We start from the raw sequence: 20,483 nt of genomic DNA on the forward strand, positions 1-20,483 counted from the left end.
GCTTCTTAAAGGAACAAGAATTCTGAGGGAACTCACGGCAGCACTCTTTTCTCCAGGATGAACTTGAGGGAACCTATGACCCCCTGCTTCACCTGAGGCTCAAAGGATGGGAAGAAGTTGTAGATGATCTGTGGCAAAGAGACACAAATGATCCAGCTGAATCAGAATAGCACCACAGCTAAAAATACAGTAGATTCACAATTTGCACAAGTTAGCTCACTGCAAGCAGCAGAATTCATACTCTGACCAAAAAAAAAAAAAAAAAAAAAAATCAACAATACAAAGTTTTCTAGTTCCTGTGTGAGAAAAGAATTAACTGACAGATTGAGGAACTTAAAAAGTTGACCCTTCATAAGAAATAACCTTTAAAGCTAAAAGAAAATCATCACCTGGGGCATTGAGCGAGACAGAAATATACTGTACTTGTAACGTAACATAACAATTTCTGTGGAACAAACATTTGATGCTAGGACATCACATGAAATTTGCTGGATGACTACATCCTTAAATGTCATGGGAAAAGGAATACACCTTGAATAGCAATAAGGACATTTAATTTTTAATATTTTTGCTTCTGAAATGCGGTACTATTAGCAAAAATTTGACAAACTTACTTGATAATACATATCATTTTAAGATAGATCTAGGGAGGGTGTTGTTGTGTTTGTGTCACTGCATTATTACAACTATAATTGTTTTAGTCATCATCATTATCATAGTTATTACTCGTAAGGTATCTGTTTACTACATACGGGTAGAATGACTTTATTCCATCTTACCCTACACAGAAAGTCGAGGAGCGTGACAGTGATGGCTGGGTGGGTTCTTAACGAGTGATGCATGACGAGGATGGCAGGCTCTGCTCAGGAAGGAGACAATGTGCATAAAGAAAGATGCAGTGATGGGTAAAGCAACTATGCATAATGCATGATATTTATTTAATGAATCTACATGTGCTTCATGAATATTCATTTCTCTATTTGCATGCAGATTGGAGAGAAGATTAACTATAGTTCAACAGTTATCCAGCCACGTCCGGGACCAGCGCTAATCTGAATAAGCGTGACATGCTCCACCACGACACTTTTAAGCAAATTGTGTTGGGGAGATATACATGAAGGCATTGTTGATTTTTATATTCACAAGGATAATTTTTATGACATTTGCATGTTTTATCATTTAGATAATGCAGATGTTAGATATCAGTGGGAATACATTTTCCTCTTGGTCTTTGGCCCTTTCTAGCCACAGCAATTCACACTGAAACCACAAGACAACTGTGTGCCAGACCATGCCAGGATAATGGAGAGATCTGGAAAAAGGATGGTTGGATAACTGAGGCTGGACTGTACTTGATCTACCTAAACCAGATCATGTGAATATACTATAATTCTGGTATACCTAGGAGTGCTCATAAAAACTGTTGTATAACTGTTTACCTTTTATGTCTGCAGAATGTCAGGCAGGTACCTTTTAGAACTTAGACATAACCTTTTGACTCAATATGTGGTTTTGAAAGCAAAACTTTCCCAATCACCCTGTTTTATTCATACTAGTTTTGAGGAAGACATAAGGTAAGGCATGTATCACATATTGGATATGTAAACAAAATTGCTGAAAGATCAACATTTAGGTTTTCCCAAGATATGAAACAAAGAGTAATCTCACTGATAAAGCATTGCCCCACACACTCAAATTTGCATCAGCATTTCTTGGACAGCATGGTCTCTGACATGTTTCATTCCTATCATAGTAACACATCTTATCCAATACCATGAAAAGATTGACGTTTACTGTATACTGGTAATTACTCACTCAAATCAATATTTATAAGCATTTCTTTTTTGTCTGATTGTTGTTGTTGTTGTTTATTTTAAGCTGTGTCAAATCACAAAGAGTAATACTGTAAAAGTGGATATTTTTACTCGACTAATTTTTCACGCTTGGCTGGGTAAGAAGAGTTTTGCTTGTTTTTAATTCCGCTGAATCAAGACATCAACTACTGGAACATATGGCACGCAAAAATATTCGTGTGCTTATATTTTCGCATTAGCTTCTGCTTGCGCAAAATGCGCAAAAATTTCAACACCGCGAAAATTTTCACTTTAACAGTAAGTAATGAATCTGAGAATTTGTTACCTATATCCATGATATTTCCCCTTGCTGGGTTGAAGAACAGCCAGTCATAGAACAAGGCTAACTTGGCACAGGATGCAGCCACATTGGACTGATGGAAAGGAAAGAGAAAAGGAAATATTACACCACGTGCACACAATTAAAGGGCCACTGAAAGTGAGATTGACATGGGTCCATGTGTACATGCAAAGTACAAAGGTACAGACATTCATTTGCAAAGTAATCACATAAAGTCATCATGGACGTTCTTATGATCATCACTCCTTTTTAAAAAATCTAGTTTCAGTGCTAAAGGTTTCTTTGTCTGACTTTATGGTAGTGGGATTCTATTCATGAGGCAAATGTTTTGAGTGTGACCATGAATTGAGTATTATCACATATACCTCATGAGCAGCCACTTCTTGCTCCCAATTCTGCTCAGGATTCTAAAATATCATATGTTAGGCAAGTAAATGTGATTACCACGAGTACATTTCAAGTTTCTGCAGTGGCAGGAATCAAATTGCAACAAGCATGCCACAGTTGATGTCAAACATTCACTCATTCACTCAGCACTAAAGATAAAGATATTTTGTTCATATTAGCATAGATATTATTGTACAGTGTTAAGACCATGACAGAAGAAGTTATCAAAGATAGAGAATTCACACCCTTACATACCAAGTATCACATTCTACACTTGCACAAAGTGTTCATACAGGGTACTTGAGAATTTTCAACCACAATGTGGGAAATTTGCAGTGTGGAAATTTTGTGCATTTCACACGTGAAACTTGCATAAACAAGAAAGCATGCAAATGTTTCGCTTGTTATACATGTAATATTGGGGGGGAGCCAAAATTAGCCCAGACTACTGTATACGCCATATATTTTGCAGGGTTTTAATCTCTGCAAATGCAGTAATCATCACACAAATATATACTAATACTGAACCTGACATGACTGCAATATGCACACTTAACATCACATTCCCCATTCATCACTGTCATCTAAAATTGCAAATTTAACCACTTTTGAAATTGTTGGGAATTCCGGACACACGCAAAAAATTAGACTGACTGAATATATGGCGTACACAGTATGTAGGGCTAGGGGGAAAATGAACTCACAGTGCAGGTGGTGAGCAGCCAGCCGATGACGGCCCATCGCTGAATGACATCTGAGCAGAGCACCTCATTGGACGGATGAATACAGCAGCAGATGTAACGAATCAGGTCACAGCGCAGTGACTGGCTCTCCGGCGTTGCCAGGTACTGCATTGAAGGGGGGCGGAGCAAGGGTAGGTCGGAAGAAGCAATTTGTTACTTATTCAATTCCACTTCAGTCATCTTAAGAAGACGTGTAACGTGTTGAAAATTAGGTGCAACCATGAAGAGCTATTGGATGCTAAAAACGCATTACAATCTCTTCCTCTCATCTTTATTGTAAAGTGTATATAAATATGAACATAAATATGTATATGCATATTTATTTATCTATTTATTTATTCATTCATTCATTTATCTATTTTTCTATCTATCGTCTATTTATCTGTTTAGTAACTTATTGATCTTTTCATTTCTTTCTTTATTGAGTTAAAGGCATCTTATAGAAATATACTGGACATTTCAAACTGCCTGGTGTCTCAACACAAAAGTTGCTCAAGTAGTAACAATGTTAAAGAAACAGAGAATAAGGAGCGTTAAGCAACTTTTGTAACTTCATTTATATTGTTATTTGTACGTCTTGCTAACATGACTTACCTGTTTTTGAAACCAGTCCTGATACCTTTTTTGATTTCCAAATCGAACCTGAAGATAGAAAGGGAGAGCAGTCATGACAAATGGCTGAGCACAATGCCATCTGAACACATAAAAATTACTTTCTACTCCAATAAATTTGGGAAATCGCATCTGATCATGTCTGTGCATTCTGCAGAGCACAGAGCTATCCAAAAATATACACATAATTATTTCTTTATAGTAAAATGAAACAATCATGTGTGCACAGACATGTGTGTGCATTTGCATTGAGAAATTTGCTGCCTTGGAACAGAAACATTGTCACTGAAAAACACTGATAAACAGCATAATGAACACTCTATTGGAATAGTATCCCAAAGAAAGATTGTTTACAATCAAAGCAAAAGATTACCAAGGTGTAATGTGACATATTCCTTTGCAACTACATATAAAGCAAAGATATCTTAACTGTGAACATGCACAGCATATCCAACAATAATGAGTCTTTTATTAGAGTAGAAGCTCATCTGTACTTTTTTTGTTGTTGAAATATCTACCTCCGGAATTTTCAGCTGTCAACCTCAATACTTAGTCAGGGGAGTTATGGAAGCAATCTACATCAGTGCCTACCAACCTTCTCTCAACAAAGACGGGGGGCGCTACAAACTTCCGAAAGTCTATTACCCGCTTATCAACTGTCACGTGATCCACGTGAAGACAGGTCTTTCCACTGATGAGGGCTGTAGCGTTGACAGCTAAAAATTTCAGATATAAATATTTCATACTGACATCCAAAACTGAACACCAATTTCAAATAATTTGTCTTTACTACATTTTCAGTGAAGGACTGTGCCTAATCACTGCATCAAATATCATACACATGAAGTTGTCATTTACCTATATGGATTGCGTACAAAATGATGACTTTGCAATTACCTTTGAGGTCAGAAATATCATTTTCTTTTCCATGTCAGGGGTCAACCTGCAGGCAAGGAATTTGTGTGATGTCCGCTGATTCAAGAGCTGCATTATTCCTGATGGAATGATCATACAATTACAAGTGGTCATAGAGAGAAATACTTTGGTTAGTCAAAGAATACCATTCATACGACAGGAAAAAACTAGAAATGTCGCTATGGCGACTGATGCCTCTGCCATAATGCATGATTCTCCCAATAGGCGTATAGTACAATGTCTTCACAATGTGTGATCCATGAGTTTCACATAACTGGCAAAATATTGAAATGACAGGTTTATCAGAAATGTCTTGTGGGTTTGTTATAATTTTCTAAGAGTGCAGGCACACATATTTGGGGAATTGAGAATTTTTACTTGCATTCTGACAGACCTTTTTATAAGTTTATGCATTGGGTAATTTCCAAGGTATGAAGAAAGAGTGTAAATGACAGTACAAAATAGATTTTTTTTTTTTTTTTTTTTTTTTTTTTTTGGGGGGGGGGGGGCATTGAAACCTGGCCTTTGACCTTCTGGCTCGAAATTTCCCGGAGAATCTCCATTAGGTAATGCATGTATCAAGTTTTGAAACTAACAATGCAAGCATTGCATATACTAGTATATGAGGGAAATAGTAACATTTTGAGGAGTTGACCTTGACCTTTGACCCCCTGACTATTGACCCATGACCCCTAAATTCCCTAGATAATCCCTGCCAATCAGTACATGCGTATGTACCAAGTTCCACGAAGATACATTGAACCATTTGCGAGAAAAGTGATATTGCAACATTTTCATCTAACCTTTGACCTTTTGACCTTTGACCTTATGACACGAAACTCTCTCTGGAGAATCTTTATGCAGTAGTACATGTCCCAGGGAATAATTTTCAAACTCAAATTTGATTAGCAATTTCAGCTGATGAATAATATTACACTTGGTATCCTGTACATTTCTATGGAAGAAAACTGCTATACAAAAGTTAGTTTGTGTAGCAGTGGTGTAAAAATGCATAGCAAATTGCGATGCGATACCAGGAAAATTATTCCCTGATGTCCACACCAATTTTCAAGAAAATACCTTTGGGCATTGCATAAATATGGAGGAAATTGCAACATTTGTAGCATTTGACCTTGACCTTTTGACCTTTGACCTCTTGCCAATGTCACTAAAATCTACTCAACTAATTGTCCCATCATACATCATCCTTGGACCAAGTTTGGTGAAAGCTGCTCCATCCAGTTTTGAGTTATCACATAAACAGATAAATTTTAGGATTTGACCTTGATCTTTGACCTTTGACCTCTGTCTGATTTCACTGAAAAGCTAATCAAGTAATTGTCCCATCATACATCATCCTCCAACAAAGTTTGGTGAAATTTGCTCCATCCAGTCTTGAGTTATCGCGTAAATGGATACAATTTCATGATTTGACCTTGACTTTTGACCTTAGCCCATTTCACCCCAAATCTAATCAAATAATTGCCCCATCATACTTCATACTTGGACCAAGTTTGGTAAAATTCCAGTAAATATTACTCAAGTTATCGCGTAAACGAAAGCGGACGGACGTACGTACGGATGTACGGACTGACGGACGGACAACCCGAAAACATAATGCCTCCGGCACCACTTCGTGGCGGAGGCATAAAAATACAGGTTTACACATAATGCCAGGCACTGACAGAAACAACCTTCCTTTGCTTATGGTACACTGTACTGACAGTTTAGATTCTGTTCATCTGTTGCAGGAACTGGTAACTTGAATATCATTCAATTCCGGTCATGAAACAATTGCTCAACTCACTTCTCACTCTCTGAAAAAAAAAAAAAAATGATAATAATAATCACTGGAGCAATGTCTCATTGACCGAAACAATGATGCAATATGCTGGTTGTACACTTAGTCAAAAAGAAATAAACAAGGCAATCGCCAAATTGTGTCTCGCCCATTCGCGTACAAGGAATTCATATTTTTTATAACTCCCAGAAGTTAATTGACCTGCTTACGACCTTTGACCTTGTGGTGACCTTCAATACCCTAAGGGACATTTACCATCCAAGTTTGGTCACAAACGGACAAAGGGATCAAAAGTAATGAGCCATAATCGAAACGCGGCATAAAAACTTAACATTGGGCCCTAAAAATTTGTTGACCCCTTTCTGTGACCTTTGACCTTGTGATGACCTTTAACTCCCCAAGGGACATCTACCGTCCAAGTTTGGTCACAAACGGACATAGGGATCAAAAGTTATGAGCCACAATCAAAACGCGCCCTAAAAACATAACATTGGGCCCTAAAGTTTGTTGACCCCCGTCTGTGACCTTTGACCTTGTGACGACCTTCACCTCCCCAAGAGACATGTTCCATTAAAGTTTGGTCACAAACGGACAAAGGGATCAAAAGTTATGAGCCATAAACGAAATGCACCCTAAAGACTTAACATTGGGCCCTAAAAGTTCGTTGACCCCTGTCTGTAACCTTTGACCTTGTGGTTACCTTCAACTTCCCAAGAGACATCTACCATCACCCAAGTTTGATTGCCATTGCAGCAACATGTGCTGAGTTATGTGTGATAAGAGAGTCTTGCAAGTAAACTTTAACGTATGACCTCAAATGACCTTGGACCTTATCATGTGACCTCTTACGGCACCATAACATGAAGGTACCCCCAGTGCGTCCATCACCCAAGTTTGATTGCTATTGTAGCAACATGTGTCGAGTTACGAGTGATAAGAGAGTCTTGCAAGTAAACTTTAACGTATGACCTCAAATGACCTTTGACCTTATCCTGTGACCTCCAATGGCACCATAACATGAAGGTACCCCCAGTGCATCTATGACCCCAGTTAGGTTGTAATCCAAGCAACTTATGTGAAGTTATTTGTCAAAAGAGAGTCTTGCAGGTAAACTTTAACATAGAAAAGAGGGTCTTGCACATACCCTTTAATATATGACCTCAAATGACCTTTGACCTCATCACATGACCTCTGACAACACCATAACATGAAGATACCCCTAGTGCTTCTATCACCCACGTGTGGCTGCCATTGCTGTAACAGTTGCCAAGTTATGCATCATAAGAGAGTCTTGCAGGTAAACTTTAACATTTGTGACGGACGACGGACGGACGACGGACGGACGACGGACGGACGCCATTTGGATCCCTTAGTCTCGCCTTCACCTCCGGTGGGCGAGACAAAAATGGGAAGGTATTCCACACATCAAGAAGGTACATCAAAGGAAACTAATATAAGTAATAGTTTAATTTTATCTACTCACACACACAAAATAAAAGCTACAATGTTTACAACTACAACATATCCGCATCACAGCACAAGTTTCTTCCTACAGCAAGAGGTTCCTTCACTATGAACACAGATAAGTAAGTTTTAACTCACCTGTAAATTGCGGACTTAGGGTCTGCGGCCGGTACAGCATGTCTTTCCATAACTTCTCAAATTCTGGAATGCGCGCCACGCTCTGTAGAAGGCGCACCAGATCCCTGCCTATTCTACAGCACTCGTTGAACTTAAAAACAAAGGCACAAAATGGACAACCTTTTCAAAAACAACATCAATCAAGTTCTTTCCTTGGCTGAATTTAAATGTAAATTATAGCAGTCTGTGATGCCAAGTGACAGACACAACTTCTGATCACAAAGTAGAGTGTCAATATACGTATCAAGCCACAAAGGATTCCACTTCAAATATTCTTTAGCATGCCATGGAAAGTGAGAACAATGATGCATTGCATTTTTCCACAAATTTCTGGTAGTGATTATCCTGACATAAACACTGACTTTATATTAGTGGCATTCTGTCACACACATCGTTTTGCAAGAGCATCTTCTGTAATAGCTCTGGAAATCATAAAATTGTACATGATCTAAATGAAAGGGATGTAACGCTGCATCTTCAATCACCTTTGACCTCAGTAACTGGATGCAGAAATCCACTTCTCGCTCCCTGAGGTGGGTCCACATCTTGCTGCTGTGGTCTTCAATTATTCTGAGATACGTGTAGAGCACCATTGCAAGGAGGGTAGGGTGCTTGTCTAACCACGTCCTGGGAAAACAAACAAAAAATCATACCTCACTTTGGGACAACACATTGCAATTTTACTGTCACTTTTATTTTGTTTTGTTTTGCCTTCCTAAAAACATAATGAACAATTAACCTTACTTCTGCAAAAACAGAATTCATTGCAATCCTCTGACAATGAAGAGCTGTTGGAAGTGCACAATCTAATTTTAAAAAAGAAAAAGAAAAAGGAAAATGTGCTTTCTTAACTATACCTTACAGCTAGATTGTCATAATTTTCATTTGTATTGGAAGGGAAGGGGTGGTTTATTTACCTTCTGTTTTTCAAGCTGGCTATCAAATATGGTTTAAAACAGGAAAAAAGGACCAGGGAAGCATCTAAACACAGAGAGGCTGGTGACAAAGATATCACAATCTACTGCATTGTAAAACGGTGGCAGTATTTTGTGTTTGTTTTACTTTAGTATTACTTTTATTTGGAGGGGAAAAGGGATCAGTCATGAGGAGTTGTACTTAATGACAATTTATAGTAAATCATATTCAACTACACTTCCAGTATGTGAAGAGAGGACAGTATTTGCTGGTACTGCAAAATTGTGTGAGGAGAAACAGGTCACCTTTCACTTTCACCAAATCACAAAATTGAGTTTCTGCAGCTCCAGGCTCATACAAAAACGAAACAAGTTAACAATGTGACACAACTGCATTAATTGCAGTCACTTGAAATAAATGATAATGTTTGCATTGAAAACTGAAAGGAATATCACACTGCACTTCAACTAAGTCTTACAAACCGGTTTGCAAGGGAGCAACACGGCTAACACACAAATCACACTCTCGATCAGACATAGGATTGAACTGATCCTCTACTATAGATAAAATTCATCAAAATCCCGTCATATTTAAATACAGCTGCTCGTAAAAACATGCTGTATCGTACGTTGTCAGGGCAAATCTGCCTGTCATCTACTTTCACATTCATGACTAATAATTTGGCCAATTTGGTGCCTTTTTCTGGGAGAACAGATTTAAAGACAAGATACATCAACTCATAACATTAGCACAGAAACTAGTTTATTGGTGTAAATTCGTTCAGCACCGTACCTGTTTTCTGTGAAGAGGTCAAGCATTGATTCTGCAAGCCAGACATTCTTTGGCGATATATCACCACCTGGTTGGAAGAAAACATACACACAAGTGCATCAGTGCTGGAATCAGATAGTCAGTGGAGTTGTGATTGAATTTGAGCAAAGGCGTGAAGACGGGAATGCAAATAAAATGGTCACTACAAATCGCACACAAACACACATTAGAATTCATGTTCCACATACAAGTTGCGCTTAAGATGCTGTGCCTTGAACTTTTGGGAAATCCGTATACAAACTATACCAACACACACATAACACTATCATAATTCACTGGTGAAAATTCTTTGAATCCAACAACAAATGGTTTTCAAGGTTACAGAAATATCACCAAAAATATGAATACTATGATTGATAAGGCAATTTATGATTTAAATCCCATTTCCACTCAAGCTATCAAAGTTTCAGGAACACAAAGAGCCACTTGCCAAGGTCTTATTCTCAAAATGCAGTTCACGATTATTGTCATCTACACCAATCGCAAATTGTTAGCGTTGACGAGGACAATTTGAAGTTACTCGGAAATGGGTGATAAATCTCTTGGATGTAGTAACAAATACATTTTCACATACTTTTTTTTCAACAATGTGCTCAACAATGTTTAGCCTTCCACTGATCCTAGCTAACCACTACTCAATGTCTACGTCTGCATGGAGGACGATATCAGCTAAGTTTACAGCACCAAAGTCAGCCTCTGGTGCATTTGCATTGAGCACAAGCCTTGCTGTGTGCTTTCACGCAGTATGAACGCTTCATACACCCGACACGAACCAATACCAGGACTAGGGCAAGTTCAGACTGGACACACCAAGGAGTAAGGGGCATTTAGATATGCTGCCAGAAGAGTTTGCATGCATAGAATATGTCTGGGTTGGTTGTCTTTTCACCCTTTCACAAAATTGTATGCAATCTACCAGCTCGAGCAATATGTCGGTGCAGTCTCCTCTTCTCTGCATTAAGCGAGTTCTAAAGATCATATAAGTATCTCTCTCTCATGTTTTACATGATTTTTGAGAAGACACTTGGGCAGTTTGCCTGTTTGCCACATACTCTGGTGATAATCTCCTGTCCAACAGCCAATCGTGAGCCTTGTATTCTTGGGTCATGAGATTGTCAGTTGTCAATCCTGCCCAACTGGAACATCTTAGAGCAGAATCTCCCCACAATGTCTCTCTGGACCACAATTTAAAACTGGGTATTTGACAATAGTGAAGTAATCATAACAAGGAAAAGTAGAAATTACGCGGTGCGTAATATATGTCCCCGCCGGAAGTAGCATTTTGTAACAAAATGTGCAATATAGGTAAAAAATCAAGGTCAAAGCTCAAAGAAGTCAAAGGTCAAAATTCTGTGTAGAAGTTTTGAAGCCCTCACCTAGTGCCATCACATAAAGCAAACGGAATCGAAATCGGGTTAGAAATGGCGAAGGAGTAGCATTTTGTAGCAAAATGTACAATACAGGTCAAAAAATCAAGGTCAAAGGTCAAAAAAGTCAAAGGTCAAAATTCTGTGTGGAAGTTTTGAAGCCCTCACCTAGTGCCATCACATAAAGCAAACGGAATCGAAATCGGGTTAGAAATGGCGAAGGAGTAGCATTTTCTAGCAAAATGTACAATACAGGTCAAAAATCAAGGTCAAAGGTCAAAGAAGTCAAAGGTCAAAATTCTGTGTAGAAGTTTTGAAGCCCTCACCTAGTGCCATCACATAAAGCAAACGGAATCGAAATCGGGTTAGAAATGGGGAAGGAGTAGCATTTTGTAGCAAAATGTACAATATAGGTCAAAGGTCAAGGTCAAAGGTCAAAGAAGTCAAAGGTCAAAATTCTGTGTAGAAGTGTTGAAGCCCTCACCTAGTGCCATCACATAAAGCAAACGGAATCGAAATCGGGTTAGAAATGGCGAAGGAGTAGCATTTTGTAGCAAAATGTACAATATAGGTCAAAGGTCAAGGTCAAAGGTCACGACTGAAATTCTGTGTAGAAGTTTCAAAGCTCCCATGTAGTGCTATCATATAAAGCAAACAGAATCAAAATTGGCTCATAAATGACAGAGAAGTAGCAAATTGAAGATTTTGATCACACACGGACGCACACACGGACGGACACACGGACGGACACACACACGGACGGAGCCCGTTTCATAGTCCCCTGCTCGAACTCGTTCGGCGGGGACAATAGGGACTTTTCGATTTGCACGTTGAGCCAGGCGTCACCCTGTTATGACGTAGTTTTTTCGTACTGCGCATGCGCGAGTGTCGACCCTCGGCTCATCGCACAAATTTCGAACGCGTTAACCCCGGTTATCACCGTCCACCCAAATCGGTTGCGCCGCGCTCAACCCACCCTTGCTATGACGTCACACTCCTCTCGGGTATCGTGCGAAAGAGCACGATGACTCTCGGGAAATCCGTGCTCAGTTCACCTGTTTTCCTTTTTCTTTCGAGAGAATATTTATATTCTAAGTGCATGAAAGCTTATGATCTTGATATGTCACAGCAGCAGCGCTGACATACAAACTACAGCCTCTGGTACCTACTTTATTTGCCCGTTTTCACTGTTTCGCACTTTGCAACTGCCTACCGTAGTCCCACACATGCATTTACACGTAATGCTGTTCGCAAACAGATTTTGGTGCTTTTGGCCTAGCTAGTGCAGCAGTGCATTTGCCTAGTAGTCTTACCATGCATCATGTTTTAAAATCAACATAATTCCTCCCAGGATACGCATCTAGTCAAAGACAAAATAAATATTACAAGTACAGAAACGAGTCACAAATTCCGCTTATATGCACGCAAGGCACAGGGCCTGGTTGCCTCCTGCACACGCCACGAGACGTATGACGCTGGCGCCCGAAATCGAAATGTGTTTTAGCAGCGGGTCAACGTACAGACGTGACGCCTTGACGTACGGTTGCGCTCGGCGGCACGTCCTTCTCGTTCACCCAATCGAAAACTCCCTAATAACAGGGCCCTCTGGAAATGTATTGCTGTAACTGAAGAGGCTACTTTAAGCTAGTGGGATCATATAATCACATAAAATAAAATAAAATAATTATATGATTTTTTTGTGGACCACACTCAAACCAACCAATAACTTTGTGCCATATTATTGTTACGTTTTCTGGGTCTCACACATAGGTTTGACTTTTAACACCTAATTCCTGTTACATAATTTGCATCATTACCAACAATGTATCTACAATAGTTACCTGCTATTTGCCGTATGAGAGATGAGATAACTTGATCTGCATTGACCACCGAGTTCTTGACCAGCTCCCGTGCTAACCACACAACCTACAGGACAAAATATATCAAAACATGGCATCGTGAGAATGTGGACAAATGAACCACACTACTTTATTATTTTCAATGTATTCCAGTTAAGATAATTTTTCTTTTTTCCACAGCAATACCACTGACATAACACTATCTGCACTTTATGCAGTGCACTCAATAAAACAAAAACAAAAAAAAGGAAAGAAAAAAGAAACAGCAAATCTTCTTGGAATTGCTTTGTTGAATGATGTAACACAAATGAAGAGGTATATGATATGGCATTATGATTAGAATGAATCAAAAACAGTTGAAATTCAACTCACCTGGCCAAGTGTGAAAATGTTATACTTGAATGGAGAAATACAGTACTTTACCTGTGTTCTGATATTTTCTTGGAGCTTTGTGTATTTCTCGATAACAAGTTGATTCAATCTTGACCACACTAGTCCGAATCCATCTCTTGTGATGAGGGTCAAATCACGGTAAGCCTGCAGATGTAAAGCAGTAAGAAAACCAAGTTCAAAAAGAGACCCAGGGGTCTCGCACTCACATGAGTATCGCAAGTTCACTTTCCACTCATTCTTGCAAAGTTCTTGCAAGCAATAGTACAAGTGTACCTGCCAAGTTTGGTGAGGATTTGATCATGCATTGTAAAGAAGATAAAAATGTACAATTTAGGCCCCCTGGGCTCAAAGGGGGGGGGGGGGCACCCCTGGATCTGCCAAGAACAAACTTGAAACTACAGTCACCAATGTACTTATTCATAGTACTTAGTTCTATCACTTTGTGTGGTTTGTTTGTTTGTTTGCTTTTTTTTGGGGGGGGCGGGGAGATTTTTAAAGATTTCTCAATTTGGGGCATTTCAGCCACCCTCCCACCCCCCGTCCCAAACAGGGAGCATGGTGCCCATTTGAAAAAACTGAGATCCTATTCCCCCGAGGGGCCCCCATTTAGACCCCTCCCCCAGGCATCCCTAGATCCGCCATGAACAAACGTGAAACTGCAGTCATCAAAGTAAAAACTCATAGTATCAACTTTTGGGGCTCCCCCTGGAGCCCCAAAGGTCCAAGGAGAGCATGGTGCCCAATTGAACAAACTGAGATCCTAATCCCCAAGGGATGCTACCTGCCAAGTTTGGTGAAAATCCATCAAGAGGTTTTCAAGAAAAAGATAAAGAAGTACAATTTAGACCTCCATTTGGACCCCTCAGGCCCCCCCCCCCCCTTTATTTTTTCTGTCTGGGAAAGGGAGCTGGCATGACAGGCATAACATGATTTACAATTTACAATTTACCCCCATAATTGGACAAGCATATTGACATATTGGCATATATATTTTCACGCATTCACCAATCCCTGGAGAACATACTGGTATGTCACATATATCTGGACAAGCTATTGACATATATATACCTTGTATGCATATATTTTCATATGTTCACCTATCCCTGGGAAACATACTGGTATTTCACATATATCTGGTAATCAGATATATTCATACAGAAATATTCACTGAAATGAAAGCAAAGCAACTTCTGTCTTGGGGATTTCTGTTGTCGTTTTATTTTTTCCCCACTGTCTTGTAACACAGTGAAGCAGTACTCACCCTTGGGGCAGCTGCTGCATCCGTCAGGATTGTGTACATGAGGCCGAGAGTTATCTCTTCATGTTGCTGTAACCCTTTGCTCACCTGTTCAGAGGATATGAAAGGTATATCGGCTATTCACTGATAAGAAATTCTTTAAAGCACTGTTGCAAAATCTCCAGCCACTCCTATTCCTTCATGAAAAGTGCCTTGACTCCTCACAGGTTTGAATATATATGAACTTACAGCACCATTTTTCTTCAATATATAAGATGTATTTGATTTCATTAGTAACACAATATTAAAGACACACTATGAAAAATGCATTTTTGCAGGTGGATTCTCAATTGATATTTTCAACACCTTTTTTTCTTTTTTTGTAGTCACTCCTTAGAAGGGTAAGCCTATTGACTTTAAGTCAATTTCATAGTTTAATTAAACAGTATCAGAAAAAAGTGAGTTCAATTCAGCAAATGCAGAAACCTCACACAATAGCAACTATCCTTGACTCCAAAATATCAATGTATAGAGTGCACACTGAACAAACCCACTTGTCTGGTTGTCTGGGATTGTAAGTAGGATGAATGGGTCAATGTATCATTTGTAAAAGCAAGAACAACAAGGCAAACACAAAATATAAAAGAGACTTGCTTCACTGTACCAAAACGCTTAAAAGTGCTAAGAGATATTACAACAGTATCTAAATGTATACTGACATACAGTATTATTGTCAACAATAACAGATGCATCACTTCAGGTGGTGTAAAAGAAAAAGAAAATGTCTGTGGTAAATGATTCCAGAGCATGTGTTTCTCTTACAATATCATTGTCTAAATCTTCAATTTTCTTCCTTGCTCTCCCTTTCCTGTCTCTCTATCTCTCCAGCTATTTCTGCTTCACTTTACATACTCTTGTTACCTGTCCCTCCTTCTTCATCTCAACTTTTCTCTCTCCCTCTTCCCCCACCCACCCCTCCATGTCATTTTCCTTATCATTGTCAATCCTGAAATTATGAATATTAAGTATTCTCACTGAAGGGTACTGAATTAATGATTCACTTGCCAAACAAGCAATGAACATGAGAAAACTATTTTTTTTTCCAGAATGATGGACAGGAAGTGTTTTACTTGGTTTCAAAACTGTCCAATGTATGTGGCTATTTCTGGGAAAGGAGTCTCTTGGCCTGATTGACTTAGGTGGGTCATTTGTTTGTTTGTTTGTTTTTTGTTAAACTCATACTGTGCATAAACTCACCACTGCTGTCAGAGCATCGTGGGACTCTTTCTCCATCATCCCTGCTGTGACCTTGGTAAGATGCTCATGACCCCGTTCCATTCTCTGCAATGAAACATTAAAAAATTCAAATAAAAGATTAAAGAGGACTGAAACCATTATGTGGCTTGAGTGAATGCAACAATACGAACAGAGTACATCAAAAAAGTTTGAGAAAAATTGGACAATCCATCCAAAAACTATGATTTTCCAACTTTTGGTAATGCTGTTGCTAGATAAGACTAGTTACCCCAGTTTGTGATATCATAGTAGAACACTTAATATGAAGAAAATATTCAAAGAATTCCACAAACTTCAAATTTTCATGCAGAAAAAATCACACTCTTTCTACTTTTTATTGACATAGCTGAGGGTAATATCATTTCCCCTGGCTTCTGAAAGAAGTAAGCCAAACTATGCTCTTTCATTATGCTAAAAAAATATTGAATTCTCTTCATCGCTGTTCTGCAACTTCTATGTGACATCCTAAAATGTTGCAGTCTTGTTATCCAAAAGTGGCAGCATATGTGGATTTTTCAAATATCTAAAAATTCATAACTTGGTTATTATATAAGTAGATCTATAGCCATGCACTGTCATCTAATTATTGCTTCATTTCAGAGACAAAGCAGATTAGGAAAAGATTAAATGAAACGAGCAAAACTCCCTTCGCACCCTGTAAAAATAGTAGTTGATGTAACTGTGGGCTTTGATTCCATAACTCACAGGCTAAACAATCAAATAGCAATTTGTCACAAGAGGCAGCATTTATAGTTATACAAATTTTGCTGTAAAACAATTAACATAAGAAACAATTAAGCCTAGAGCATGCAGCACAACCCTCTTATACTGTAGGAGTGGCAATTTTGTGGTGAGGACTAATGGGTATTTCGTGCATTTTATGCAACATAAAATTAGCACCAAAATTAAAGTGCAATAATTCTTTGCTTGGATGTACTACTATTTCGAGATATCCTTGATTCTGTGGAATTACAAGGACATGAAAATCATCTTACTCAGCTGAGTGAAAAAAAAAAAAAAAAAAAAAAAAAAACCTCACTTGAAAATTTCCACTTTTTTTAGTAGGGTCAGCTGCATTCACTGAAGTTTTTTAAATATATTTTTTAGTATTTTTACGGTTCCCCCAAAATTATGAGAAATAATTTTTACAATGCTGACTTCAGTCACTTAGTTTAGCAAAAATATGGAGTGAGATTTAAATTCACCAAAAAAAAAAAAAAAATCATCAGTTTATTTACAGTTAGCATTTTATAATCATATCTAACATCTTGTACACCCTATCACCAAAGTGAATATTAATGGAAATGACGTGCACAAATGTGATGAGGTGATTTAAACGAGTTCTAACGTTAGATGTAACGTTAGACAGTTTCTAACTGTTCTTACTGAGCAGCGTCAATAAATCTTCCAATTTTATTAAAATGATTCACACAATCCAGTCAGAAAACATCTCTCAACTAGATGTTACTTAGAACCATTCTGTATGGTACAATTATATTAGTAGACAGTTGAAATATCTATGTGATACAGGCCAGATTGGCACTAAAATACAGTTAGTGGATACCTTGTGTGTGCTAAGTTAGTGAGTAGATGTCTGGATCTTGTTTTGTTGTTAATTGGGACCAAGTTCAGAAACTGTCAAGATTTCAGACCCTCATTTTATAGACTAGCATTATGAGTCTAACAGGGATGTTCTTCAATAACACAAATAAAATGAAATATTCTACAAAAGCATGAGATTCATCAACTACCATTACGCTCCAGCATCTGTGTGTATCTGATGCGAATCAGATTATAGATGGATAGTTTGGAATAGCTTTTTAAACTCCCGAGACATTTCATTTAAAGAGTGAGTCTTCGATCGAGACTATCCTTTATACACCATGCACTGCACACACACGACATTCGGTCTAGTCTACTTTCTACGCCACGATCATGCGTGTTTTTTGTACGCGATTGAGTTACGTGCGTAGTGACTTGGCTTTGCACAGCCACATCGCTACCCGTACCGAATGTGTAAAGGAATATGGAACCACTACGCTCTTTAGCGCCTGTCTGTACAGCCATTACTAAGAAAAAGTAGCACGATTTTCTTTCAGTAATTCACGCTCATAATAAACTGATGAATCACATACCTCCTCAAGTTCATCTCGTATGTCTAATTTTGTTGCTACGAAAAGGCAGGAATGCTTCTTTTCCTCCATTTTGGAGGTCATTTTGGCGTCGGCGTACGCTGGATTGATGAAGAGCACTCATTCACTGACAATATGCATCGATAGCGAAGAAAATTACCCTGGGTGCATATCGATTCACATGTTAGACGGTCGACGGTCGTCATCAGTCGGTCGTTGTCGTATTGAAGTGCGCCCTCAAACTAAAACATGCAGTGCGTTTTTATTTATCTTTTTTCCAAGGAGATTCTAAACAACAGCAGTACATTTTAGTTTACACCATTGAGAGACAGTACAATTAGCTCCATGTTTACACTGACTTGAAATTATTATAAAATTGGCTGTGTCATGTATTATGGATCATTGTTTGTTTTTCTTTGCATTGTTGTAGTGTACAGGTATCATATGTCTATTCTAATGTTGTAATCATATCATATGTTGGAAATGAAATAAACAAAAAGAAAAATGAAAACAGAAACGACTCCTGGAAATTTCTGTGTCTTCGAAAACACTTCAAAATATTAAAAGAAGTACTTTTCAGAGGCTGAATTGGAATGAGGATCTCTCTTTTTTCCACAAAAAATTCTGTATGATGAGAAATAAATTAATCGTCGCACAGGAGATTCTTGATATTCGAGGGGGGGGGGGATCAAGGGGGAAGGGGACCTACTCAACTCCATGCACTATAAACATCCCCCCCCCCCAAAAAAAAAAAGCAAACCAGTGGCCTCTGCAAGAGTGAATTGCTTTATCATCTCACCTTGTTTGGGTTTATTCCAAAAGGAAGTATAGGCCTACAGGCAGGTGTGGTATTCACACGTCGTACCACAGAACATAATCTAGAAATATGCATTTATGGGTTTTCTCTTATGTGAAGAATACATGGCGGGAAACAAAAAAAAAAAACCTTGTCAAAAAAAAAATGCATACCTTTGAACTAGGAATGTGATATCATGTGGATTGCTTGAGAGGAAGAACAAGATGTTCAAAGGGCAGGTTAAGGTTCTTTGAATTCTTGCTGGCTGTAACAGGCTGATGATAGCCGTCACTAATTTGCAAGCGTCAGTTCCAAGACACTCTGAGTCAGTGTTAATTATTCTTCAACCTTATTGCTAAAAGAAAGTGTTAGCACTACATCGTTTATGATTCTGAGGTAGCACTTTCCAAGCAGAAAACACAAAATGAAGTCAACTTTGACACAGCCATATACTTACGTCCATGTAGTTGGATTTAACACCTCATAACTCAAGTCTCTCACCTTATTTGGGTTTCCATACAACTCATGTCTTATGTTCATCTTAATACAGTTATGCTTTTGTTTTCTCATTGCTTTTAATTCAATCAAATAAAACAATAATATTTTGATGTGGATAAAAGGGATAATCTTGTACATAACACACACACACACACACACACACACATACATACAGTATATCAAATGAGAGAAGTATGGTAGTATATGTATGTGTATCTCTCTATCCCTCTCTATTATATTACACATAATTATATATACACTTGTACATATAAATACATGTATATAGATAGATAGATAGATAGATAGATAGATAGATAGATAGATAGACAGATAGATAGATAGATAGATAGATAGATAAGATAGGTAGGTAGATAGATAGATAGATAGATAGATAGATAGATAGACAGATAGATAGATATAAAGTCCTATGCTAGCATATGTTTGTCATTTTTTCCAAATGCCATATCATAGTTAGGTGACAGACATTTTGGAGAAAATTGGAAGGATTCATGTGAATCATTGAAAAGAAGAGGTAAATGAATTGTATATGATGAGAATTCAGGCAAAACACACTATGAACCTCATACAACTGAATGCAACACGAGACATACATCATCTTACTCAAAACAATTTCCAAATACTGAAATATATTATTACATACAATCTTGACAACTTTGTCTTAATATCTCTATTTCAACACTTGTTTATTCAGCATCAAAGGTATATGTTCTCATATGAATAGACCCTTTATGACTTTGAGAAGTTCCATAATAAAATTTCCCTGTCAGTCCTGTATTGTTTGGAGGATATGCAATTATCTTTTTTTTCGGGGGGGGGGGGGGAGGTGAAGAAAATAATGAGTTACATTTTCCTGCATTTACAATAATCACTCCCATCTTGGTCAAA

At 38.2% G+C, this 20,483-nt stretch overlaps 1 protein-coding gene across 1 annotated transcript in view; it reads right to left on the reverse strand.

The window, feature by feature from the left end:
• Window positions 1-18,399, reverse strand: part of LOC139714679 (integrator complex subunit 3-like) — a 38,073-nt gene extending 19,674 nt beyond the window's left edge. Inside the window, exons 1-14 of the mRNA XM_071626355.1 lie at window positions 18,287-18,399; window positions 16,113-16,196; window positions 14,880-14,963; window positions 13,649-13,762; window positions 13,208-13,292; window positions 9,961-10,027; window positions 8,739-8,880; window positions 8,215-8,344; window positions 4,794-4,891; window positions 3,879-3,926; window positions 3,246-3,389; window positions 2,140-2,227; window positions 780-859; window positions 37-128 (exon numbers count right to left, since the gene is read on the reverse strand). Coding sequence (XP_071482456.1) covers window positions 37-128; window positions 780-859; window positions 2,140-2,227; window positions 3,246-3,389; window positions 3,879-3,926; window positions 4,794-4,891; window positions 8,215-8,344; window positions 8,739-8,880; window positions 9,961-10,027; window positions 13,208-13,292; window positions 13,649-13,762; window positions 14,880-14,963; window positions 16,113-16,196; window positions 18,287-18,367 — 1,337 coding nt within the window. The 5' untranslated portion in view covers window positions 18,368-18,399. The remainder of the gene's footprint in view (window positions 1-36; window positions 129-779; window positions 860-2,139; window positions 2,228-3,245; window positions 3,390-3,878; window positions 3,927-4,793; window positions 4,892-8,214; window positions 8,345-8,738; window positions 8,881-9,960; window positions 10,028-13,207; window positions 13,293-13,648; window positions 13,763-14,879; window positions 14,964-16,112; window positions 16,197-18,286) is intronic.
• Window positions 18,400-20,483: the final 2,084 nt, after the last annotated feature.

The sequence above is a fragment of the Diadema antillarum genome, unplaced genomic scaffold (genome assembly GCF_040938485.1).
Source record: "Diadema antillarum isolate AM-2024a unplaced genomic scaffold, OU_Dant_1.0 seq00002378_RagTag, whole genome shotgun sequence".
Classification (NCBI taxonomy): Eukaryota; Metazoa; Echinodermata; class Echinoidea; order Diadematoida; family Diadematidae; genus Diadema; species Diadema antillarum.